Consider the following 27517-nt stretch of genomic DNA (forward strand, 5'->3'; position numbering starts at 1 on the left):
AATCATGCCTGCCTCTCAAAGAACTGTCCATTTTCTTTCTAAAGGGGTCTTGGGAAAATGCATCTACCTGCATGAAGCTGAACCCTCTGCCAGGTATACTTCTACTAGCAGAGGAAGGTGAGAAAAAAAACTAAATCAGGAAAATCTCTTAACTGTGTCTGAGGCCGTGTTTTTGGAGAAAAATGTATTTACTCTTCTCAAATTTATGTATCTTTATTACTTCTAGATACTTATCTGGGAATGGTAACCTGCAATCAGAAAAACATAAAATCTAATACTATGCTCCACATACCCATCAAAAAAGTCCTGGACAAATGGGTTTTTTTCTTCAAAATGCCATGTTTCAGTAGTTTACCAGCTGTATCTTACAATAAGTGCGCAAAGCATTTAATACATTATTGGAAAAAAATTATCTCTCTGTTACATAACTGGGTCAGAAATCCTAGGAGGCAGATGAAGCATTTTCCCTTTTCAGAGGGTTCTTTTCAATAACATTCTATCTGAAGCCACTGCTGTGCAAGACAGAACAAGAGCCAGTAGACAGAAATGCAGGTTGAAGCCTCCCTGAAGTTTGTACAATCAATTCTCTATAGCACAAATCTGGAGACAGTTTAGCAGTAGGACAAACAGTCTTGGACAAGTGTACTCTCTGTTGGAATAGGAGCTGGCTTGAGGGTCGGTCCCAGAGAGTGCTGGTGCACGGAGCTGCATCCAGCTGGCGGCCAGTCACCAGTGGTGTTCCCCAGGGGTCTGTGTTGGGTCCAGTCCTGTTTAACATCTTTATTGATGGCTTAGATGAGGGGATTGAGTCCATCATCAGCAAATTTGCTGATGACACCAAGTTGGGAGGGAGTGTCGACCTGCTGGAAGACAGGAGGGCTCTGCAGAGGGATATGGATAGACTTGAGAGATGGACTGATTCCAATGGGATGAAGTTCAAAAAGACCAAGTGCCAGGTCCTGCACTTTGGCCACAACAACCACCTGCAGCGCTACAGGCTGGGCACAGAGTGGCTGGAGAGCAGCCAGGCAGAAAGGGACCTGGGGGGACTAATTGACAGGAAGCTCAACATGAGCCAACAGTGTGCCCAGGTGGCCAAGAAGGCCAATGGGATCCTGGCCTGTATCAAAAATAGCGTGGCCAGCAGGACCAGGGCAGTGATCCTTCCCCTGGACTCTACGTTGGTGAGGCCACACCTTGAGGACTGTGTTCAGTTCTGGGCCCCTCAGTTCAGGAAAGATATTGAGGGGTTGGAGCAGGTTCAGAGAAGAGCAACAAGGCTGGGGATGGACTGGAGCACAAGTGCTGTGGCGAGAGGCTGAGGGAGCTGGGGGTGTTTAGCCTGGAGAAGAGGAGGCTCAGAGGTGACCTCAGCACTGTCTAGAACTATCTGAGAAGTTCTGGCCAGGTGGGGGTTGGTCTCTTCTCCCAGGCACTCAGCAATAGGACAAGGGGGCACAGGCTCAAGCTTGGCCAGGGGAAATTTAAGTTGGATATCAGGAAAAAATTCTTTCAGGGAGAGAGTAATCAGGCACTGGAATGGGCTGCCCAGGGAGGTGGTGGATTCACCATCCCTGGAGGTTTTTAAACTGAGATTGGCCGTGGCACTGAGTGCCATGATGTGGTAAATGGACTGGAGTTGGACCAAGAGTTGGACTTGATGATCTGGGAGGTCTTTTCTAACCCAATCTATTCTGATTCTATGACACTGCATTAATTTACAAGCCTGTAAAACAGGTAATGCAGTATCTGGGAAATGGGACGAAGCAAAAGCTTCCTAAACAACATCACCTTGCTTTGTTATTTTAGTACACACTTTGAACATGTATTCTGACTGCTGGAAAAATGAAAAGGGCATAGAAGAGTTTCCCTGGTAACTAACTGTTATGGGTTTGGCTAGGTGTGGGCCTAAATTTAGGGTTTGGATTTCAGGGTAGGACTGATACTGTTAGCTGACTGGAGCTGGGCTGGGCTAGCTGACAGCTGACTTCTTCTAGCCAGTAGTATTCCATACCATATTCCAATGTCATCTCAAAAGGGAACAGCCAGTGTGGGAGTGGCTTGGTCAGTTCCTTCGTAGCGGTTGTCTTAGAAGGACACACTGTGCCATCCCAGGAGGGATGGGGAGGCCCAGGCCCAGAGCACCAGCTCACCACCATGTTATCTTAGGGAACTAAAATGTTTGCTCTTCATCTTTCTCTCTGCTTAAGTCTGTCTCTGGGGAGTTAATTTCTCTAGAATGATTGGTAGTCAAAATAGTAGAATTTGTGTGCACTGAGGAGTGGGAAGTTATTTCCTGTTATTTCCAACATGTGTAAGTGTGTATTATATTGTTATTTACTCTTAATTTTCTCTTTTTTGTATAAATATATATAGTTAGTTTAAGTTTAAGCCTGTTTCCAGTTTTTTTTTCTTTTCTCCCTTTTCTCAGCTGGGAAAGGGAGGGAAACTAATTCTGTGTTGGGCAGTTGGCATTTTGCCAGCTCAACCCAAGACAAAGTCGTCTTCTTCCTCCTGGCCAGAGGCAGGGCAGCCTCATGCCAAGCTAAACCATAACACTAACACACAGACCTGACATCCTAAACATCCTGTAAAAATCAGGCCTAATTGCAAGGTATTCTTGCTTTCTGGAAAAACTTGTATTTTCTCTCCAAGCATTTCTCCAATAATTTAAACTGCTTTCTACTTAGCTCTAAATTGTAGAAGAAAGTACCAAAAAAAACCCCAAACCCAAAACTCAAACAAGGAATAAAATTTTATATGAATGTGTACAGCAAAATAGTGGATTCAGAACACATGAGAATTCTCACAAAGAAGGTAAAGGGAAAAAAGCTTAAGACACAAGAGTGCAGGTAAACATATCATCATAAGCACCTAAAATTAATTCTACTTTTCCCCAAAGACACTCTCTCACTTTACAAGATTGCCTGGCTTACAACTTTGAATTGATGTCTTATTATAAAAAGCAACAGCAGTGTTCCTCCCCTTGACACTCCACATCTCTGAAACAGAACCAATTTTAGAAATCTCTTCCCAGTTTTCATCATTCTCCCTCCCAATAGTCATATGCTTTAGCTGCATTTTTGGCAGGCAAATAGAGTGCAATAAGCATGTCTCCTATGTAACCCTGCCTTTAAACTTCATGACATGTGGTAGGTCTGATGAGAGACCAGATTTCCCCAGAGCAGTATGTCCTTTCCATCATTAAAAGAACCTACGCGTACAAGAGCAGGGTAATCGAAAAGGGAGGGTCTCTAGACAGGGCTTGGACTAATAATGTTCAGGAGTACGTAGGCCGAGTAAAACAGGCAAAAGAAAGTTAAAACAATTCATTTTTCAATTACAATGGAAAAAAAATTATATGCAGAGAAGCCTAAATATCCAACTACCTACAAATGAGAAGCTGGAAGGCTCCCAGGTCTGAATACAGCAGAGGAAAATTAACGCCACACAAAAAGCCTTGAATTGTACCAGGAGAAATGGTTCTATTTGCTCACAACATATTTCCTGTATTTTACTTCTTCCCTTACAAGAGCATTTTCATAACAAAACATGACTTTTGATCATTTTGCTACTTATTCTCTGCTGGAAGTCAAATTCCTCTGCGTATAAAATCACAGTCATCACCAGAGAGGTGCCAGCTGTGCCTCTAACTCACATGAATATGTGAGAGTGTCAAGACTGCAAGAATGTAGTTGTACTGCCATTGTCATTACCATTATAATAAAAAAGGAAAGGAGAAGTACAGCACACATGGGGGTAGAAAGGCAGAGTTCTTTGAAAAGCATGGTTTTCAAAAAATGCCATGAAGTGGCATTTGTGGAACAATCTGTCCCGCTTTTGGATTTAAAACAACAGCTGGATCTCTCTACTCATGCATAAGGTGGACAAGATACAATCTGTCTCTCTGTACCATGAATCTCTTCAGCCACTGACTAATCTGAATGACACCAGTGGAAATCAACCATCCAGTGTGGTTGCCAAAATTATGACAGCTTCACTGGCAGCCAGCAATTGAGAGATGGATAAATGATTTTGTTAGAAACTAATTACACACAACCTGAGGGGCCTTGCAGTTTGTCTTCCACACAACAATAAAGAAAAATGGGCCTTGGCTGCACTGAGATCAGAAATTAAGATTGCTGGGGAGGCTGTGGAGCCAAACCTGTCCTCACTGAGGAAGAAACACTTTTCAAGGTATGAGAGTGGCCCCCCTCAGCAGCTCATTAGCCAGAAAACACAGCTACTACAAAATTAAATCGTGACCACCCAAAACCTGCACAAAGTCCAGAATCCAGACCAAAATATCACATATCCTTTATGTCAGACAAAACTAGAAATAAATAAGCAGATAGATAAACAAGCAAGTAAGCACTTGAAGAGGGTCTGACAGACATACAAAACCAAAAGCATTTTTAGCCTTTCTGTTTACACAGAGGCAGCTGAACCACTGAAAAGATTCTCTAACAGCCATTCCTCTCACTTAATTACGATATGGGCAAGACTATTTTTTAATTTCTTTCAATAGCCTCTGTTATCTTAAAAGTCAGTAGGATTTTAGAATTAGAAAATTGTAAAACTACTCTTTCCTCCAAGTATAATGCTTGCATCTGTTACTAAACACGTGTCTTCTGCATTTCATTGTCATTCATTATGGCTTACCACTACAGGTCCTGTTGTCAGAGTTCAAGGAATAGTGAGCTGGGCAGCCACAGACAAACCCACCAACAGGCACTGCTAAGCATAGGTGAGAGCAGTGACCATTGCTTGAGGCACACTCATTCCAGCCTGCCTGCCTGGAGGAATGGAAGACCAAGATGTCCATAACGTAGTCCAAATGCCCTTGGATGATTGTTCGGTTCTGGCCACTGGTCTTGTTGGCTCGTTCAATGCTACGCCGGCTCCAGTCTGTCCAGTAAATGTAATCCTGATACTGAGTCAAGCCAAATGGGTGAGGCAAGTCATCAGCTATAATCTCACGGTCAAGGCCTGTTTCCAAAAAGGAATGGAGAGAAAAAAGAATTATAGGGGGACAAGCAATATGCTGCTGAACAGGTCCCCTGCACAGAAAGGTCAACACATGATTACTTTAAAGTTAGTAATGTAATGTACAATATTCAAATGAAATCTCAGAGCCTGCCACAGAAATGTGCTAATGCCACTTGCAATTCACAGAAAATAATGTATTTTGTTGAAGGAAAAAATATTAATTTTGAAAATTATCAGGGTCTGCAGAAAGATTCTGTCCTTTCCCTCCTCCCCAAAACGTACAGGGTCCCTCTCAGTTTGATGTAGGATCCTGACACTGTGCTCTTGCATCATATTTGGGTCTCTGCCTGCTGCTTACAAGGAAAAAAATTGGTATGAGCTTAATGAAATTCAACACTGCATTATGAGGCTCACCTAGCATGTTGGAGGATTCTATCAGGTTGGTATCAAGGTCAGTCCAGTACAGGCGCCTTTTAGCATAATCAATAGTCAGGCCATTAGCACGTCCCACATTTGGTACTAAAGTAATTCGCTCACTGCCATCCATAGCAGCTCTATCAATCTTTGGCTTGCCACCCCATTCAGTCCAGTACATAAACCTGATTAAAAGAACAAAAGGAAAAAAGTAATCAATCCAAGAGAACTCAGGAGGAAAAACAAATTAAAAATCCTTAGAAAGACTGAGAGAAAAAGAACAGTTGTAAATTCAAGCATTTATTAAGGCCTATTATGTGAACGGTTGTTTTTCAAAACAGAAGGAAGGGAGTCAGGTTTCCTCAAAATGCTTCCAACATTATTTTTTCTGCTTGGATTTTAACCAGCAAGTTCTGTATGACAGTACTTCAGTAGTAACTAATCCATGTACACCATTTAAGAGACAAAAAGTTGGCAGTTGGGCACCTTCATTTATAACCAGTATTCAGCAAGATATTTTTCCATGGCACTTTAGCTTCTGTTTCTAATCAGTTGTCTGTCAAATGAAGGAATACAGAAAAGGTAGGTACGCAGAGTACTTTTGTTAATAGGTGTCACTACTCATCTCCACACAACTGAGGCAATCAGCCACGTAACAAGTGTGTTATATGTATCAATCAAGAGCAGAACAACATGAGAATTGTGTTTATGAATACTGGAGCAAAAGTACAAACTATTACATACTCACATGCCAATTTATGCCTCAATTGGCGGGACAGACTTGCACGTTTACATTTTCTTTAGGCACTGTACAGTAGAATAAGCTGTATATTTGTGTAATTGATAGCTACTTAGTCACTTCTTTAAAAATGTAAAGCTGATACCATTCTAAAAACAAGTGAAATGCAGCTCACATCCAAAGTTTACACCTTTCTGTTTAATTGCCTCTAGTAATAAAAACCTGTGAAGTCTTTCAATTCCAACCAACTGCACAATGAGAAAAGTTGCTTCAAAAACTGATGATCAAGGGGGAGCTATTCTTTAGACACCAGCAATACTTGCAAATTTTTCAAAAAAATTTTGCAAATATTTTATGTATAAATTTTGCGAGTTTTACATAGTGTGGAGCTAAGTGTTAGAATTGCCCCCATAATGCAATGCCATGAAAACTCCCATATAAAGTAGAAGTACACTATAAGTATACTTATATAAGTACATACATATAAAGTATACAATTATACTATTGCTATAAGGAAAAAGAGAAAACAGACATTCCCACTCAAGTAATTTTTTTTTTCAAGGGCGGTACCATGGCGTAATGGAGAGCACTCTGGACTCTGAATCCCAAGGTCTTGAGTTCCAGTCTCAGTGGGGACCATCCCCTGACAGTAAATGCCTCCCGGCCATCCCATCCCATCAGATCTCGGATGCTCAGCAGGGTAAGCCCCAGTTAGTACCAGGTGCTGTGACAGTCCCGAGGACTTCCCTGTCACTGTCCAAGCTCACTCAGCTGTGGTGAATGGACCTCAGGACTGAAACGGTGGGGCCAGTTCTGCACATGCTGTACCTCACCTAAAAAATCCACTGCGAAGGCTGGAAGGGCACACCCACGTGGGGAGAGCCCTTCCCAAATCTTCGTTCATGAAGTCTGGCCATACATACAAATTTTTTTTCAGATTTGTGATAGAGACAAAGCATTGAATTATAATAATCCTTGGGAAAAACCTATTTCCAGTGCAAAACTAGAATCGTCCATAGCAACCTTTTGTTACACATGAGTAACTGTATCTAAGAATCTGATCTTTAATTCCTTTTCATGTACTTCTCCAGGCAACCCCTGGCATGTCAGGATGGAGTCCAGTCTACAAGTCCCACTGGCGAGACTGGAACTCTGCTCAATGAAGCACTGCGACCACTGCCACCCCCTTGTTGAAATAAAGCAGGAGGAACATGTTCTGAGTTCTACGCATTGCTGAAGCTCTTGCAGTGTCACTGCCAACTGATAATTTCATAACCTTTGTAAATGAAGTTCCTTCTTTTGCAAAATAAGAATAATACAACATTGGTATAACCTCAAAAAGGTTTTGCAGTAATGAGCATTTCCCAGTAGAAGAGCTATTTCAGAAGCTGAAGAGTTTACCTTGTCTTGCCCTACTCCTTCCTCCCTCTCCCTGCTTATTGCCCTACTTTTGCTTTTTTTAATACATTTGAATCCAGCTGTGAAGTTTCTTCCCAGGAAGTCTTTAATTTTGGGGATACATGGATAAAACTGTTTCCACTCCTCTATCTCTGCTTCCCTTGCCCATACCAACTAAAAAGGCTCCCTTATCTGAAGAAACAAACACCTTCCTTGTTCTCAGACTAAAATCTTCCCTTCCCTACTCTCAAATTAAATTCCATACCTTTATTGCACTCTAACTTGTGATAAAAAGAATCCTAATTTTAAAAATGATAAATGTATTCTTTTCAATACTACAGTCCTTTTATAAATAATGAATTCCATAAACCTAAAACTACTTTGATTCTGTGGTTCATTAAAAAACTAAATATAAATCCCTTTTTAATGAGCTGCTTTTATAAATTTGTTTATTTGGAGGGGTTTTTTAATATTCTTAATGATTATTCAAAACATATGGAGCATATTACCAGGTTGTATTCCCCAGCTCATTTCTCTTAGGGTTTACACACAGTGCCTAACTAATGTGCTCTAGGAAGCATTACAATACTGTTTTACACTGTCCATAAACATGAGATTAAATCACCAACTCACCCCTCAGCAGGGTCCAGTGCCAATGCCCGGGGACTGTCTAGATCTTTCCACACCAGCACCTGGCGATGCTGCCCATCCAACTTTGACACTTCTATACGATTTGTTCCAGTATCAGCCCAATACAAGTTCTTCCCCAGCCAATCTACAGCCATGCCTTCTGGGTAATCCAGGCCAAACTCCACAACGTGTTCCAGTGCACTGCCATTCATAAATGCTCTGCTGATGGTCTGCAGGGATACAAAGATACATAGGCAAATTAGAAATTTTACCAGTCTGTCATCGGGCTGGTTGTTTTCTTTGTTGTATTTTAAACATTTTCAGATTTTAGGCATCTCTTAGGAAAGAGGATCTTACAATACACTACTTATTTTCCAAGCAAACAATGCTGCTATTCAGAATTAATGATTTGCTGTGCCCTACAAATGCATTCTGTGTCAATTATGATAGCATTTCATGGGGGATATAAATGTGATAACCAGTCTGGTTGAGTTAAGCAGTCTACATGCCCACGTGACCCTAATAACTCAGTGCCAACTTTGAGAGGGAATATTTTTGCTCTCCCAGGATGTATAAAAGCATCAATGTTACTGCACGGAGCACTATTTAAAGCAGCCTAATGAAAAAGTTTGGGACAGAACAGCAAACAGAAGTAAACAACCAAATGACCAATCAGGTCAGTAAAGTAAGTGCTTCAGGACTGATGGCTAAATTTAATTTCACTAGGCAGAATTTTTTCTTGTACTTTTATTCCAAAGACTTTTTTTAACCCTTTGTCATCAGGATGAACCTGTGATAGCAGATACAGCTAGAATTATATTTTAGTAATGGAGTTTAGGCATTCCCTGATATTCCTGAAAGTAAAGGACTAATGTTAGGATGGTACAAAACTCTTTTGGGAAACATGGGCCACCTTTCTATGTACTAATATTCCTATCTGCACACACTCCTCATACTCATAACCCACCAGAAGTTAACACCAGACCTGATTTTTTTACTTCCCAATTTGAACACTACCTGCTAATTATGCCAGCTTGTGACAGTACACAGCAGGGAAATTTATATCTCAGTCTTCATCTGTATCCCTTACACAGCTCAAATAAACACCATGCCAAAGAGCTGAGCCAAGTCACCTCATGGAAAGCCACTTAAACTCTGTGTTTCTAACTTTTATGATGCCTTACTTGCAAAAGTCCATAAGGCACAGGGCTTGATTCAATTGCAGGAAGTCATTAAAAACTAAATGTTAGTGCTCACACTTCTGACTACTTCTACAACCCATGAAAAACAAAAAGCAATGCCTCACCAATTCCAGAGAAAACAGATGATACATAGATTTTGTCAGCTTTGTATAAAAAAAATTCTTTTGAAAACATCCTCTATGTGAAAAATGTATACAGTAGATTTAAATGATAGTGTGTGTTGATCCTGACTGGATGTCAAGTAGTCAAAAGAAAATATAATGAAAGGCTTGGAGGTCAAGATAAGGACAGGTAGAGATCACTCACCAGTTACTGCCACAGGAAAAACCGATTCAACTTGGAAAAAATGAATTTATTACCAATCAGATCAGAATAGAATAATGAGAAATAACACCAAATCTTAAACACTCCTCCCACCTCTCCCTTCTTCCCAGGCTCAATCTCACTCCCAGTTTCTCTACCTCCTTGCTCACAATGGCACAGGAAATGGGGGTTTGTAAGATCCTAAATCTTGAGCCATGAGCTCATCAGATGGGGCATTACCTCACCTCTGTAAAATGTGACCTATCCCTTCCAACCCCAGCCCCCGGCTTGAGTTGGTCCAACTCACAGAGTTGTGGTCAGTTCATGACATATTGTCTCTTCTGCTCCCTCCTCCTCAGGGGGAGGACTCCTTTTCGTGCTCTGGTGTGGGGACCCTCCCACAGGGTACAGTCCCCCATGAACTTCTCCAGTGTGAGTCCTTCCCTCAGACTGCAGTTCTTTCCAAATTGCTCCAAAGTGGGTCCCTTCCAAGGGGTGCACTTTCAAGAACATGCTACTCCAGCCTGAGTTCCCCATGAGGTCACAAGCCCTGCCAGAATGTGCTTCAGTCCAGGCTCCTGTCTCACAGGTCTGCAGGTCCCTGCCAGGACCGTACTCCAGCACGAGTTTCCCATGGGGTCACAGCCTCCTTCACCTCCTTCAAGCATCCACCTGCTCAGGCACTGGGCTCTCCATGGGCTGCAGGTGAATCTCTGCACCCTCATGGACCTCCATGGGCAGCAGGGGCACAGCTGCCCCATCAAGGCCTGCACCATGGACTGCAGGGTCATCTCTACTCTGATGCCTGAAGCATCTTCTCACTCTCTTTCCTCGCTTACTTTGGTGTCTGTACAGCTGCTTCTCTTTTATATTATCACTCCTCTCCCCAGCTGCAATTGTTGTGTAGCAACATTTTTTCCCTTAAAAAATACTTTACCCCAGAGGCTCTGCCACTGTTACTGATTAGGTTTAGCCTTTGCTAGTGGCAGGTGTATCCTGGAGCTGGTTGGCATTGGCTCTTGGATGTGGGGAAACTTGCAGCAGTTTGTTACAGAAGCCACCCCTGTAGCCCACCCACTACTAAAACCTTGCCATGCAAAACCAATACAAAAAACTTCTAGGAGAAAATGTAGTGTAACAAAACTGTATGCCATTCTTAGTTAGAAAATGCTCTTTTACATATCCCTTGAATTTTTTACACCACATTTGTCAATACAGTCTTAATCATCTCAAGAAGCTTGCAATAGCTTAATATACAATATGGAATAATCTCTACCTTCAGTGAAATGTCAGTCCAGTAAATGCGATTGTCTGTCACATCAAAATCCAGAGCAGAAGCTTCCTTAACTCCAGTGAGTGGAATAGCAACGTTGTTGTTGTTAGTTTCCAAAGAGATTCGTCTGATGTCTGCTCTCCGAGAAAACAGCAGGAAAGCTTCTGGGACGATGCAGGTTTTCATATCATTGATGAGCTCCAAGCCGATGGGGCAAGCGCAGCGAAGGCCTTGTGGTCTGTACAGACACAGATGGCTGCAGCCGCCATTCTCTTCTGCGCAAGCGTTTGTACCTAAGCATGCAGCAAAAACAAAAGCAACCATTGCAAACTGACTTCAGATGAATGGTGAAGCTAATCCTCACATGCATCAACACTATGAGTCCTTTCAGTAAACATACAGTTTTTCTCCTTGTATTGTCTGAACAAATTGATTTTTGTTCATTTCCTGTAATCCTTTAGACAAATGTTACTCTACTTGGCTGGAAAACCAGTGCTTATTTTCTTTACCCCATGAAACAAACCCAGCATTAGGGAAAAGGATTTGGACTCCAACAGCTGCTGAGGATCCCAGTTCACCGCATAAGCACTGAATGCATGATAAGTAAGTAAGCAAGTGTATGTTCTGCTCCCTTTTACAGTACACTGGTCCAGTTGCATTCTTACAACCAAGGCGCATTCCTAGAGGTGAAAACTTTGCAGATCTATTTTCACATCCATTCAACGGTCTCTTCTCTCTAGGATGCAAGTGAAGCAGCTCTTTGCAATACTCACTTGTGTACCTGCACATGCTGGAAACTGACCTACTAATAGAAGCTTGGCACTAACGAGTACAGTTAGCGAAACAGTTGGAAATATGGCTGCAATTAAAGCACATATACCTTGGGGCATCTTGCTAATGTGGCAGCAGCTACATAATGATATATCTCAACTACATTTGACTTATTTCCTGCAGTATAATCCAGACATGGCAGCAAGAAGCCTTATCCACATAGCAGAATATTCAGGTAAGGTGATGAGTTGTGTGATGGTGCAGTTACACTGCAGTTAGTGTTTGTATAGCCTATGATTGTCAATTTAAAGCTAGATCCTGCTTTTTTACATCACAGACACTATAGGACAGGAAGTACCTCTAATTATTTTAAAAGATAATTTTCTAGTATGAATGTGAAAAGTACTTAAAAGATTAAAACTGGCTTATTCTTAGATTTTGCATACTTGGGAGTACATGCTCAGAGTGCAAGATGAAAAGCAGCTACTAGTTTCATAAACAGCAGGTTGTTGCAAAAAGAAGTTTCATTTTCTGTGACTCTTCTTTTCCCCTTACTGGATCCAGGGCTGTTTGGACTTATGAGCTGTTCCAAATCCCTAAGAAGCAGAAAATAACCCATTTTGGGGAGTGCCTGGTTCTTTTCCAGCTTGATATTCTTTCAAGTTAGAGAACTGAAGCACCTCACACAAAACCTAACCCATCCCATCAAACTGCAGCCTGCAGTTATCATGTAGCAGAACTGGATTCTGCACATTTCTAAAAATCTGCAGAATAGCACTGCTGAAATTCTCTTACTTTTCACTTGTCTCATTAGAAGTCTTACCCATTATTTGGTGAACGTTTGTAGCTTTCAGGCCCATTAGATCAGGCAGTTGATCTATAATGATCTCTCTCTCTGCTGTGCGCTTATGCACGCGTTCAATACTGCGTCTTTGCCAGTCTGTCCAATAAATGTAGTCTCCCAGCAATGTGAATCCAAATATATGAGGCAGCTTGTCTTCAACCAGAACTCGTCTACCAGTTCCATCAGTATTCATGACCTGTGAATATACACAAACACAAACTGATTAGATATATAGAATAAATCTGCCACTATTTCTCAGATTACTAAACTGGCTGCTCCACACTTAGATTAAGAAATGTTTTCCTATCCATTATAATGCTATCAATGTTACATAGCATCCTAATTAAAAAAAAAGACTATATTAACAGGCACTTACTCTAAAAGCCACAGAGGACCCCTTATTTATAAGGCTAGCCTCATAAGTAGATTGTAATATGAAATTATGACACAATATTCCTTACATTTGCTTTAGGAACTATTATTATACAACAGTACTTATCCCCATAACATCTCTCTCTCTTTCATTTCTGACATGACTTTTGGTTTAATTTTAAATGGGAGACATTTGTTTCATAGGAATGAAGATAGCCTTAAAATGGTGTGCTGGTTTAAAGGTAAACCAGCAGGAGAAATGAACTCAACACAAAAGAGATTGTAAGTCAGACTTACAATTTAATAAAAATATTACAATAAATGCAATGACACATAGACAAATTGGTTTTAACCCACAAAACCCACAAGTATCACCCAGTACCCTGGAGCACGAGCAGAATGGTGTTTGTTGGCCCCTGTGCTGAGCCCCATGTGGTTCTTCTGAGTCCAAAGTAAAAGGAAGGGAAAAAACTGTTGGTGCAGATGATGGTCGCAGTCCTGTCAAGGTTCTGGTCCTCCTCTGGATCTGACAAGTGGTCCCAGAGGTCTCCAAACCACAAGATTATATATGCTCAGGTTCAGGTGGGAATACCCAGTACACCCCAACCCCCTGCCCAGGGTGGGGAGTTCCACAATAGGTGATCTGACTCTGTGAGCCATGGGATATTTTTGAAACTGTTGATGCCCCATTAGCAGACAAGACCCCTCAGGCTGGGTGTGGAGGTGCTAACGACTTCCTGGAGGGGAGTTATCACAGCTCTTATCTCACAGATGTCTTTCACACCCAGCTTGCATCCTGAGGAGTCAGGTGTGCCCTGGGCATCTGCTGCAAATGGTCCATTGTTAACAGTTCATGGGAAATGACATAGACGGTGTAGAATACACAGCTTTGGCCACACCCACACAGTGGTAAACTGGTCCTGCCTGCTGAACTAGGACAAATGATCAGGGAATTTTGGCTCAACTTGTATTCCACAGTCCCTCCCAAGTGAGCTTTGCCTAGCATGCAGACAGCAGTAAGAGGAGGCCCCACATAAATACTAGGAGGCAGACAAGACAATCTACAGAGTATATTTATATTCCCAAGTCTGAGTAAGGAACCAGCTTTACATTCTTCACAATTAAGTACATTAATTTTTTTACTACAAGAAGCAGTAACAGTCTGTATATAACTTCATGCCTTTGATCAAGACATTTGAATTTACTGTGCCATTTTTCTCTGCTGCTAAAAAGGAGTAACACCTAACTTCCTCAAAGAGGCACTGAAAGGATTAATTAAACATATATATGCATATTCAAGTGATGAAGTACCATATGAATGCCAAGTATTATTACAAAAAAAGTCCCAAACTCACATGAATGAAGAGTCCTGTGTTCCAAGAGAATCTTAAAAATTATTCACCAAGGCAACTTTTCAGAAAAAATTCGTCTGAAATATTTGTTTGTTTGAAGTTTACAGCATGTATACCACCCTTCCAAAGACAGGAAAAAAGCCCCCAATCATAACCCCAAACAATGTGAGTCACAAAATTCAAGGTAGCATACTAGTCCCTGAAACATTAAAACATCCTTCCCACCGCCCAAGGATGTTCTAAGTAAAGGACTGGAAAAAGAGTGATTTACTAAATCACTGTTTTCAAATCTCTCACTTGTTTCATGGCATTAAAATAGCCACAAGCAAGTCTGTATGACTTCCCATTCTTCCCATGTCTTAAACCCAAAGATGCGTGTAATGACACCCTTCAGAATCAATTGATTTAGGAAATCAGATTAGACTGATGATAGTTTTCATCCAGAATAATGTCCTAGCTCATGAGAAGTGTAAAGCCTAGTCTGGGGCAACTCATACCTTTTGCCTATCCAAGCACATATGAGGAGAGAGGAAATGAGCAGTGAAACAGAACTGAAACACACCTTTCTTATGACACAGTATAATGTCCACATTAATGAAATATTTACAAATTCTCTAAAAAAGTAGAAGAAATGCTAAAATCTTCACAATAATTTCATTTCTTCTTAGAACTATTCTTTGTCATAAACTTCCTGACATTGCGGCAGTTACACTCAGTATATTTGAGTGGGAATTGGATTTCTACGTGCACATTTCCTATAGAAAAATGAAAGAGGCTCTGTATACTTGCTGATTTGTAGGAATATCTTCTTTTTAAGAAAAGTTCTTAATTCCTTTATGGAACTGGCTTACAAAAAACCTTTCAGTCTAGCAGTGTATACAGTGTGCTTCTACAAACGCACTAACGCACATGCAACTCAAGAATAGATGTGTCTGTGATGATTTGTTTCCCTCTCCTCTTTAAACTACAGAGATAAGTCATTTGTCTGCAACTAATTAATTCATGGCAATTAGTGCTTGCCAAGCAGACCAAAAAGATACACAGAATGGAAAGATGTGGCAAAGTGAATCAACTAAAACCACATAGTGAAAAGCAATCAAACATCACCATCACAAAGTAGTATCTTTAGAAATTATTTTTTTTGCTTTGTACTTAGAAACTTCTCTGTTTAAAGGAGTGCTTAAATACTGGCAAAGATAATTAATTGAAAGTTGTGGGGTGTCAGATGAACTTTTTTGGCAAACTTTAAAACAAGAGATATTCAAGTAAGCTTCTGAAGAAAATATATTGAAGAAAGTCAGGAAAAGAGAAGGGAGAACTTAGATTAAGTATCCACTTTTAATTAATTTTTGGGTTGACTTATACAAGCTATTTTGACAGACAGCTTTATGTCACCTACACAAAACACGCACTTATCTGAAAGTACCTACACATACCTGTCACCCTGCTTCCATTGCAATTCTACCTGAGCAAATCTGTGCAATGTTACTTACTAAAAACATCTGCCTGCCAGCAGCCAGGTACCACCACAGATATATATTTAATTTTTTTTTCCATTGCACTATGTTGTGTGCACTTGGCTGCATTTTAGGTGATTTGAATAGAAATTCATCCATAGTCTACAGAATCAACCAGTCTGGCAGAAAGGAAGAGGCCAGGGATGTAGGGATGATATATGTAAGAAGATGAAAAAATAAACAAGCACTAATTAACCAATTTCAAAGAATTTCAGCATCATCTTTTCACATACTGAAATTCAGACAACAACCAAGTCCCAGTTGATACTCCTTTACGCATTCCTGCCTCTCCTCCAGTTCCACATGGATCAGCTCATCACAGTGAAACTACCCAGAATCCCACTTACAGAGAAAACTACCTTTGGCTGCTATGAGACGGTGTCTCTGGAGGTTTATGCTGCTTTTAACCACAATGTGGTGTGAGTTTCACATTCTCAGGCCACTCTAATACTACAAACTACACTGAGAATATAGGCTACTAGAGGAAATAGATGTGGTACAAACACCCCCTTTACTGAAAGAGTGAATGGTTCCATGAAAAAATGATAACACCAAGCACAAAAATTAAATGGCTTCAGAAAAAATACCAGATGTCCTGCTTGTATAATAGGGGCTTTGTTCATCCTAGAACAATAAATGCAAACTTATGGCCTCAGGAAAATATAACTTATGCAAAGGAAATGTAGTCACATTTTAAGATGCTGTATTTAATGATCAGTAGGAACAACAAAATAACAACTTTGAAGCATTACTTCTAATTTATAGTTACAGACTGGAATGTGGAGTGACACATTCTAAGCATCTTTCTTGCTATTGGACATCCTGCATTCAATTTACACCTGAATACCAGTAATCACTGTAATAAATAGGCTAATGCAGTAAATTTACGTTTTTGATAACCTGGGATTATAAAAATGGTCGTTTAAACTTGTCCCCTAACTGTTTTAAGCCTAGAGTGTCACCATTAATCTATCTCATTCATTAAAATCATGTTCAGCTCTGGTTAGAGCTTGTGCTAGAACCAAAACTGTGCAGACTAGCAGTCTACTCAGGCCCAGTGGGCCAAGGACAGTGGCAGTAGAGACTAAGCACATGTACTAGTTTATGTGCACAGCACTAAGGAGATGCTGGTTGCAAGTCTTACAAAGCGTCTGTCCCTACTGGGCTACTTAATATCAAACGTAAGAGCCCAGTTCTACAAGGTGTCAGACAGCCTTCAGTACTGATGACTGAGGTCAACGTGACGGAGTGCAAACCATTCATACTAACTTTTCATATTAACTCATAAGCACATTTTAATTTTCAATATAGGGCCACAGAATCACAGACCAGCCTAGGCTGGAAGGTACCTTGAAAGATCATCTGGTCCAGTTTTTTGTGGGAAAGGAGCCTAGATGAGATTATCCTGTCCAGTCACATCTTGACAACTTCCAGTGATTTGGACTCAATCACATCCCCCTGTAAAACATTTCTTTCTCATATGAAGATGAAACTTGCCTCAGTGCAACTTGTACCAGTTGTCCCTGTCTTCTTCATGTGGCTTCATGTGCCAGAAGTGCCTCCATACTCCTTGTGTACTGGAAAAATGTGATAGGTCCCCCTGAGCCTTCTATTCTTCAGGGAGTAAAGGCCAAACCCCTTCTGTCTTTGCTCACAGGGCAGGTTCTCCAGCCCTATGATAGTCATTGTGGACTTCTTTAGGCCCTCTCCAGTCTGTCTTCTTCTTTCTTGCATGGCGCGGACGAGGGCTGGGTACAGTTCCCTAAGTATGGCCTGAGAAGCACTGAGGAGAGTGGCATGATAACATCCCCACCTCTGCTAGCAAGGCCTGTGGACACAGCTCAGGATCTGATTTGCCTTCATTGCTGCAGCAGCACGCTGGATTTATGTTCACTCCATCAGGACCTGCAAGTCCCTTTCAGCAAGGTTGCTCCCCAGCCACACAGTTCCCACACTGTTCTGGGCTCTTGACTGATGTCATATCAAATGCAAGACCTTGCACTCCTCTTTTTAAACGTCACATATTTCTTGCAAGCCCGTTGTTCCAACCTGCCCAGGCCTCTTTGGAAGATGACTCTCCCTTCTGACATGTACACCTCACCACCCAGTCTCGTGTCACCAGCAAACTTGGTGTGAGCACTTTCAGTCCCATCATCCAGATCATTTACGAAGATATTGAACAGCATGGGGCTTCGTATCAACCTTCAGGAGACTCCCCCTCTGACAGCTGCTAGCTTGAGTAAACAGCACTGATCGCCACCCCAGAGTGGCCTGTGAGCCAATTTCATACCGACCACACAGACCCACCATCCAGTGCCTCTTGACAGCTTGTCTAGGAGAAGGCTATGGGAAAGTGTCAAATGCTTTTCTGAAGTTGAGGTAAAACAATGTGACTGCTTTTCCGAGGTTGACAGATAATGTTATATTGTTTCAGAAATCACCTTAGTCTGCCATGATTTGGTCTTGGTAAATCCGTGTTGGCTTTTCCCAGTCAGCTGCTTCATTTGGCTTACAAGTATCTAGGAGAACTCTTTCCAGGGACTGGAGTAAGACTAAAGGGATTTTAGATTCCTGGGTTTCTTTTGGATGTAGTTACAAATAATCAGGGAGCAGGTTAAGTATCACACATGCTAAACTCTTTCTCACGATGATGGGAGCAGAGGAAGTCAATATTCAATGGAAGTTTATAAACAACACCCAGTAACACTATATTCAAAAAATTAAAGATTACTTACAAGTATGGACTAGACCTCTGTGATGGACTGGAAGTTCCCAGTGACACTACAAGATATTGCCAGAACTTATTTCACAGACACGCACATAAATATAACAAAAAATCTAAAACAAACAATTTCTTCTGGTAAAATCCTTGAGCTCATCTAATTTTAGATATTTGTATATCTTCTAATAAATCAGGAATAACTTGAACCTCAGTCCTGATTTTTAAAATCAATAGCCAATTTTCTGACAAATAACAGATACCATAGCCACTAATGATTCCTGAACTTAAGCATCTTTTCTAGCACCAGCTTACCCATCCTCAGAGGGGTTAGAAGACCTCATGTAATATACAGGACCTCAACTGCCCAGCTCAAATACTGCTGCTATCACCGCACCAGCTCAACAAAATTTCTATCAGGCACCATAGCTGGAAAGCATCTCCACACACTGACTCACAGGAAGGATGCAATTGCAGCATTTATCTTTCTTCTAAAAGGGTAAGGAATCAGAAAGCCTTCTGACCTAGTGGCAATGCTTTGCATGTCACATGTCCCACAAGTGCAGAACACACTAGCTTGTTGTTTCCTTGGTACACTGAAATATACTCTCAGACATATAGTTGGGATTTACCTAACAGCATGCACAAAACCCCAGATGCAAAGGTAAATTCTTCCTGAGCAGACCTTAAATTCTTAAGTCATTCTAATGATAAATTGTTTTTCTTCCAATAGTTTTAAAACCAGCAGAAAATCATCATTACCACCTTCACAATTTGGTCATGTTAATGCGCCATAGGAAGAGATACAATGAAAATCAGAGGTAAAAAGGTGAATTTCTCCCAAATTTGATCATTAACACAGATCTGCTTAAGATGATTACAAAGACGTATTGCTGCGGAACAGCTGTGAAATACTGAATTCAATACAAATAGCCTAGATTTTCCAACATACAATGGGAAAAGATAGTGAGCAAGGCTTGCATTACACTTGAAATAATTTAGGAATACTCACAGTTTACACTTAGCTCCTTCAACCCTGATTATCCAATGGTAAATACTTACAAATGCTGTTTGATGCAACAAATAATAACTCAGTACATGGCACTCTTAATCAGGGATATGATTGTTCATTGTCAATCTAAATACACATGAACATTACCAGAAAAGTGAAAACCAACACTACACTCATTAAATTAATTTGGTTAAGGGAAAAAAAGAAAACTGGGACAGCATCTCTTTTAATAACTCTAAAAGACAGGTAGAATGCCTTCTAATCATTACATTAGCATTTTTTCAAACTGGCTCTGAGAATGATAAATTTTCAACTTACTTCTTTAATCAACATAAACAAAACAGACTGGAATGATTTTACTGTTACAGCTGCAGTAACGTCATATAATTAACACACGGATCTACGCAAAACGGCAGCTCTAAGAGAGAAACAAAGGGACATCTTAACTAAATTTCCAGTTTTATTAGTTTTTCCCTCTAAAAAAAGTCTTGATCAACTATATTTATAGTCTCTTTGAGTGAGCAATTGAAATTTTCAACCCAGTTTGAGGAAATTATTCTGTCTGTGTCATTAAGTTACTGTTAACAGCATTTCCCCACAATTCTAAGGCATTAAGGAACGTTTTAGATATACAGTGGGAAGTCATCTCTTTATTGCAGTGAAATCTTGAGGAATCAGCAGAAGGGATCCGTGGAACTCTTTATATTTGCTTCAGGAACTAAATGCCTTCAGCAAACTCCACAATTTGTTACTGTTGTTTTATAACAGTCATTAACAATTTCTAATTTAATAGTTCCCCAGCATCCTCAATTTCCTTTTGAGCTCTAACAGTTTTTGCAAAGAATTCAAAATCCATGCAATTCTGTGCATGGATAATATTCCTAATAGGACTTCAGTCCAGATAAATACGTAAAAGCAGAATAGAGAATAACTGCATAAATACTCTTTACTATGATGTTACAGACACTGTTATAAGCTCATTTCTTTCACAGCAAGACAACTTTAATAGCAGTAGAAATATTTTCAACAGTAGAAATATTTTCTCAGCGATGGAATTTAATTTTACAAACAATTGGTTCAGTTTTAAATGTAATGGTTCAAGTCAGGTAAAGCAACAAGTAGGCAAGGAAAGGATTTTTGAACCATTGTGGCAATCACCTATGACATCTCCTAGGCAATCTCATGCTATACATAAAACCCTTTGCATTTGTAAAGAACAGGCCAAGAAAAAAAAATGAGCCAAATCAATGAGCAAGAGGGATTTTGATGGGGAAAAAGCTACTCTGAGAAGATTCAGTGGTAAAACAAGTAATAAAAGTGCTTCGGCCGAAACTTAATTTTAATACGGAACACAAAGTGGAGCAGCAACAATCAAGGAGTGTTCTGTTATCTGGGGTTCGTCTGTAGGAGTAACAAAGGAAATTAATAACTGCACTTTGCAACTTATTTAGCAAACTAAGACCTAGGAGCAATGTTATAGTTTTGAAATCTATCCTGGAATTTTTTTTCTCTCCCTACCATCGGGAAGGTTTGGGAGCTGTGGCCCTGCCCCAGCCCCATTATCTGCCCTTGGAGCTAGCTAACAACAGGGTGGGCAATTGCAACCTGATCGCTGAGGAGGTGGGGGGTGAGAAGGTTTTTTTCCTTTCAGTTTTTTTTTTTGGCCACTTTTTCCTGCGGTGTGGATGATAGCCTTGTTTGACTGGACTGGTGGAGGCACTTGGAGCTTCCTTTTTGGGTTGGGCCCCCTACCAACACTGCAGGACTGGTGCGGTCATTCAGGGAGAGAGAGAGGGAGGGAGAGAGTGGAAGAGAGAGGTCACCGCTGCCTTGGATTTGCCACAGAGTCCTGGAGGGCTGACATCGTCTGCAGGGCGTCATTAAACCACACCACCCCACACCCAATGCCTTCGGACAGTGGGAGGATCTCTGCAGTGCCCACGGGAGGGGCTCCATCCCGGCCCATGTGACCGCCATTCCCACGTGAGGTTTTGAGAACGAGTCTGGCTGGCCCTTGGATGTGGCTGTTGGGGCTGGTGCCTCCCGAGGCGCAGCACCGGCCCCCGCTGTCCGAAAGTAAAACTGCACCCAAAGGGGCAGAGAGGACCGAGAGCGTTTCAAAGTTCTGGTTTCAGTGTTGTTGTTTGTTCTGTTCTGTTTCTTTCGAGATATATCTATATATATACACACACATATATTTGGAGTAAAGAACTGTTATCCTTTTCTATACAATTTTCCTGATTAAAGTCTCTTAATTTCAAAGGTTCTGGTGGTCTTTCTTTTTTGAAAGAGGGCCCTTGCCTAGTTTATAGATACCTAGTTTTCTTCTAAACTGGGACAGCAACCATACACAATGCTTTGCAGAAAGCAAGTAAGTCTAGCCAAGAACAACCTGAATCCTCACAGTGGGTTCAGCAGACAGTTTTACAAAGTTTGGCAAAACAACTCTCAATGCTCTTGCATATGGGTCAAAGCCTCATTCTCTTCTTCTTTCCCAAGGTATTTTTTTTCAGTACCTTGCCCCAGAAACTTACTTTTAAGTTGTTCTCTACCTAACCTTGTATTTTCCAGACTCCTTCATAAGCAATCATAAATTATTTTTTGTAGAAGTAAAAAATGTGGAAAGTTTTCAGCTATTTAAGCGTGTCCAAGTGGTTCAGGGAACAGTCCAATGAGAGACTCGACCAGTGCAAAACTGGGGGAATGTTCTGAGATACTTTACCCTTTGGAGGCAGTAAGCTTTTAAGTTGATTCAACTGCTTCCATTCACTAAATCACTTCAATTCCAATAGTCTCTGCCATGTCCAAGAGCTTGATTTTCTAGCTCTTTTCATAGACCCTTTGCCGTGTTACAAGATCATGCATGGTACCAGAAAAGATGTTCAGCTTAAGACTACAAAATCCCACAGCAAAGTAAGAAGATGTGTGAAGAAACTAGATAATTCTTGAGAGAGACTGCAAGGTGAATACTTCCAAAGAAGCCCAGGTCCGAGATCAGTACAATCTTTTTATACAGTAATGCAACTAAGCTTAAGAAAAAAAACAAAACAAAATAAAAAACTTGCTAGAATATTGGAGAGTAAGGGATAACAGCAGACTGACAAACAGTACTCATCTGAATCAAAAACATCTATGATAGCTCAAGATCTCTTCACATTGCTCCCCAGCTTGCCATGAAATGTTTTATGCATCAGTCAGGTTAGCTTATAGCTCTAGTTGTTTCAGTTTGATGGATTTCTGTGTCTTTCCTTAGGTAATCGTGACTGCCAGTAGAGGTTTGTTCCTTTCTACGTGAGACACCTGCGCAAACTGAAATACAATTTCCTAACTCCAATGTGAAAAATCTAGGAAGCATTTATGACAAATTAGTGTAGATCCAAATGTTATACTTCAATCAGCTCCATGCTGGGCCATTGGGAGCCACAAGGCCTACAGAGCTCTCATCAGCAAGCCAGGACTGCTCATCTGTTAGCAAAGGTTGGAAGAAACATCTCTGAATTCCTAATGTGGAAAGTCAGTGCAACTTTCTGCTCAAATGTATCTCAAGTGTGGGCATCTGCCTCTGCTATGTCCAGTTCAGGCTCTCCTTAGAGGTAATGAAAAAAAAATAGGTGCTTTAACAGCAGGATTCATCTAATCTTTTCTAAACATTTATAGTGTGGAAGTACTGATTTTAACATTTTTTATAAAGGCAACATAAGGCAACTTAACTGAGCTGAATATATCTATATCTCATAAGATGAAAACCAACTACAGATTTTAGGGTTCTCTGCATACCTATGACAAAAAAGAAACAACCTGAATGTCAGAGTCTTCTTCACATAATTTTTAGGGCCCTGTTTTACTTCTTAGAAAAAGACCATGCTTGGTACTCAGATCAGAGAGTCAGGTTACTCTTGGACAGAGGGGGTGGATTCACCATCCCTGGAGGTTTTTAAACTGAGATTGGCCGTGGCACTGAGTGCCATGATCTGGTAAATGGACTGGAGTTGGACCAAGGGTTGGACTTGATGATCTCGGAGGTCTTTTCCAACCCAATCGATTCTATGATTCTGTGATTCTATGATTCTACCTATTCCATTATGTATGGCAGCCTGTCAATACCAGATCTGTCAGGACCTCTGAGAATTTGTCAGAAGAAGTGGTTTGTAATGTAATGTCTCAATTTTCACATTTGAGTTCTATTTAGGTAGTATCAATTTATCAAAAGCAATAAAACGTTAAATGTTTATTGTTTCCCAACTTGAAACCAGCATGAATGCTTCAAATATGCTGCTTCTTTTTGACTTTTGCATTAAAACAGCTGGGGGGTACTAGATGATCTCCAGAGGACCTTACCAACCCTAACAATTCCGTGATTCTGTGAAAAGTTACATCTTTAAATGACAATTCTGTAGCACCATATTCAAAAGCCAAAGCGAAAAAGTAATTTTCTTTTTCACTTTTTTTTTTTAATAGCAACAAACTTAAAATGCCAGCAGGTCCTGACTCTCAGTCTTTGGAGTCCACAGATAAGAGTCCACTCAAATTCTTGTATCTGGCTGTGACAGTCAGGAGACCTTACTAATATGTGATCTGTGGCTGTCACTCGTTTACTTTGTAACATAGTTTTACTATCTTGGTCTGCATCACAAAATCTAATTCTTCTTTGAGTTCATGCAGAAGTTCAAAAGAAACTTCCCAAATGCAAAGTATAAAGTAATAATGTTATTTTTTAAAAAATAAGTCCTTCCTCTACTACTAATTTCTATAAAACAATCTGTAATTTTTCCTAATGAAGACTTAGCAGGGATTAAGACATACCTGGAAATTCCCTGACAAAGTAAGCTTTAAATTTCTGAAACTAGGATGGAATGCAGGATCCAACCCTACCCTCTGCAGCACATACTTGTTTTTGTTGAATGAGGTTCCCAAGTGCCACAGCTATCCAAATCAGGATGTGGGCAAACAAACAGCAAAGCAACTTCAAGTATTTGTTTCAACTACCTTCCTGCTTATACCTGCAAAAGTTTAATGCAAGTATACAAAAGCAACTGTGTTCAAGAGCTAAGAATTCAATGGTTTCCCCTTCTCAATTTTCAAACCTTGGCTTAAGGTAGGGTGGATGGGGTAGGATCAGTCATCAGGCTTACAAGTCATCAGCATCTCACAGATTTTTTTTGCCATGAGGCAAAATTTCTCAGTCACAAAATAAATGGTAAATGCTAAGAAAAAAAATTTTCTTATTAGGGTAGCAGTAAAATTGAGAGAGTTGTCATTGGAGGAAAATGCAGTCCTGCAATTTCAGGGTTAGAATACGAATGAGAACATTTGCTAGATGCCAAACTATTAGCTACTAGGTCAAAGACAAAAAGGTCTTCTCTGTTCAATATTTTTGTGCTCGAAAAAGTCTCAGCAGCATCTGCTTTCTGTTGTCCAGCAAGACTCATTTCTGAGGACTTTTGTGTAATTAAGCTGAAAACAGAAGGATGTAGTACTTTCCATATTAATTAATCATGAGGATTAGAGACAGTAATTCCAAGCACGGCTAATAGATTTGGGAACACACAAACACTTCAAGTTGGAGCTACACTCAAAAATCACTAGATAATGATTAAATATGTGCAGGAGGCCCTCCTTTACACGAGTCACTAGTAGGTGTTACTGAGTGCCACCTCTGGCTCTGGGAATGAAGAATAGAAGAGAGGATTAATAAAGAATAATGAAGCAAAGACTGAAAAAGTGTGAGAAAATCAGCCACATCATAATGATTTCCTTTTAATGTACACAGTAACACATGCTTGCAGCCATTTATTTGGTTTATTAATATGAGCTTTGCTGACCATTTAAAATCCAACCTATGCCTTAAAACCAGTAGTATATGTTTTAAGACAATAAATATTCACTTGAGCAGGAAAATGTAAGATCAACTCAACAGTGCAGATCATACATTTTTAACCTCATAGCATGGCAGGAAAATGCTTCAAACCTGTAGCAAGTCAGTAAGAAATCTTCCCTACTGGTAAGCACAATAGCAGCCATCCATTTCAATAGAAGTTTATCAGCAGTGAAACCTGACTGAGATAAATGAGGAAGCTGTTGAGTCGCAGTCTGCTTCTGCCTCCTGTGGGCTGCCAGATAAAATGGGAACAAAAGCTCCCTACTGTACCCCCTACCAGTCTCCATTAACCCCTGCTGATGCTTTATTATCCTGCGGGGACTCCAGAACAGCATAGCATGAATCAGTGGGTAAAAAATAAAACATAAATGCTCATATGTAGCATTACTAAACCAGAAACATAACTTGCAAGAAACATTCAGTTTGATAGCACTGCAATGAAATAAAACTGTTCTGAGGAATTCCACATGCAAGGGGAAAATAAAAAGGCACAAAATACATAAGAAAAACTACTTAAAGGCAAGAGAGACAAGTACAAATGAGTTTTGCCTGCTTTTACCCCCCTTTCCATATATAAACAAACACATAAAGCAAAGCAGGGACTAGGCATGTATTCTGATGTCTTCATGTCCGATTCCAAGTTTCATCTTTGGAACTTGTCACAACTATCTTTCTTTGTTGCACCTACACCAGTGTCCTTTCTCCAAATGTAAGTTTACAACATTAACTGAAGGCCAAACCATCTTCTCTTAAACTGATATAAAAAATGGAGGGCGAGGGCAAGGGCATGGAAAGTGCAACAACTCTCCTGAGAATTCATGGTTGCCATAGGAGAGAAGGCAGTGTGAACAAACAGAAAGACTTGAAATCTTAGTAACATTTTAGCAATCATAGATTTTGACAGTGCCATTGAAGCCTGAGATTTCTTTCTGTAGCCTACCACAACAAAGCTAATCTCTCATAAAACACTACAGAGAAGCTACATAAGATCCAGGGGAAAATTCACTGAGATTCATAAATGAAGAAACTAATTAGTACATTTTGCATTACTGCGCATATGGGGCAGTGTCTCAGTTCTGAGCAAAACAAGGTTAATTTTTGCAGTAGCCAGGAGGGGGGCATGGCCAGGCCCTGGAGGTTATTCTATACCCATCATGTCATTGCCAAGGCAAGAGCACGGGAGTCTCCTCCATGGAGAAGGGTTCCTTCTGGTCCAGCAAATGTAGTGAAAGGAGCCCTCAGGTATTGTTGGTGGGGGTGTGTGTTGTTCTGTGTGAAACATTTCTTTGCTCGCACCCTGTGTCATGACTAATGCTGCTGTTACTGCTGGTTTTCTTACCTCATTGCTGTTTCCAGTAATTGATCTTGATCTTATTTCAACCCATGATCTTTACCTTTTGTGCCTCCAATTCTCTTCTCCATCCCACTGCTGGCAGGGAGCAGTGGAGGGCAGGGGAGAGGGGGGGTGAGGGGTGGGAAGAGGAAGAGGAGGGGAGTGAGAAGCCACAGCTTGGCTTGCAGTCTCTGTGGAAGCACTATTCCTAAAAAACAACAGCCTTATTTGGCTGGGCTCCAACGGTTGAAATAGCAATAGATCTGCCCAGGCCATGTGGGAAGTAAATCTGAACTAAGCATTTATTGTATTAAGTACAGAACCACAGTCACAATGTTGATTGGTCTGTTCATGTGGTACCTAACCCTGCATATATACCCATATGGGCCCATGGTGGTGCTGTTTTTCAGAGCAGAGAGAGGGATCAGTATTGTTTTGTTGCTCTGCTGTGGGATGTAAATTTATGACATGACAACATCAGGGGCAATGAGGGTCATTTGGGACGTGTTGCTCTCCTGTCCTTACCTTGGGTGCTATCTCGGGGAGTCCATTAATAATCGTACCCAGGCTGTGGGGGCAACAGGAGAGGATGATTTTCCCCAGCTTTTCACCCCCTTTTCCTTGCTCAGGCCTGGTAAAACAGCTTTTGAGGATTCTGCACTTCCCCTTGGATGTTAAGGAAAGCATATTCTTGTTGATAGGTCTGCCAGGTCTCCTCAGTGCAGTCCACAACATGTTTAGAGTTACAAGAGATTTTTAGGAGGGTCTTTC

The 27517-nt window shown here is 40.7% G+C and overlaps 1 protein-coding gene across 3 annotated transcripts in view; it reads right to left on the minus strand.

Moving 5' to 3' along the window:
• Positions 1 to 27517, minus strand: part of LRP6 (LDL receptor related protein 6) — a 150068-nt gene that overhangs the window by 26639 nt on the left and 95912 nt on the right. For all 3 annotated transcript variants that reach the window (XM_071551427.1, XM_071551426.1, XM_071551428.1), the window contains exons 8-12: positions 12543 to 12759; positions 10952 to 11241; positions 8174 to 8400; positions 5404 to 5588; positions 4663 to 4989 (exon numbers count right to left, since the gene is read on the minus strand). In XM_071551427.1, coding sequence (XP_071407528.1) covers positions 4663 to 4989; positions 5404 to 5588; positions 8174 to 8400; positions 10952 to 11241; positions 12543 to 12759 — 1246 coding nt within the window. The remainder of the gene's footprint in view (positions 1 to 4662; positions 4990 to 5403; positions 5589 to 8173; positions 8401 to 10951; positions 11242 to 12542; positions 12760 to 27517) is intronic.

Source organism: Pithys albifrons, chromosome 3 (assembly GCF_047495875.1).
Source record: "Pithys albifrons albifrons isolate INPA30051 chromosome 3, PitAlb_v1, whole genome shotgun sequence".
Taxonomy (NCBI): domain Eukaryota; kingdom Metazoa; phylum Chordata; class Aves; order Passeriformes; family Thamnophilidae; genus Pithys; species Pithys albifrons.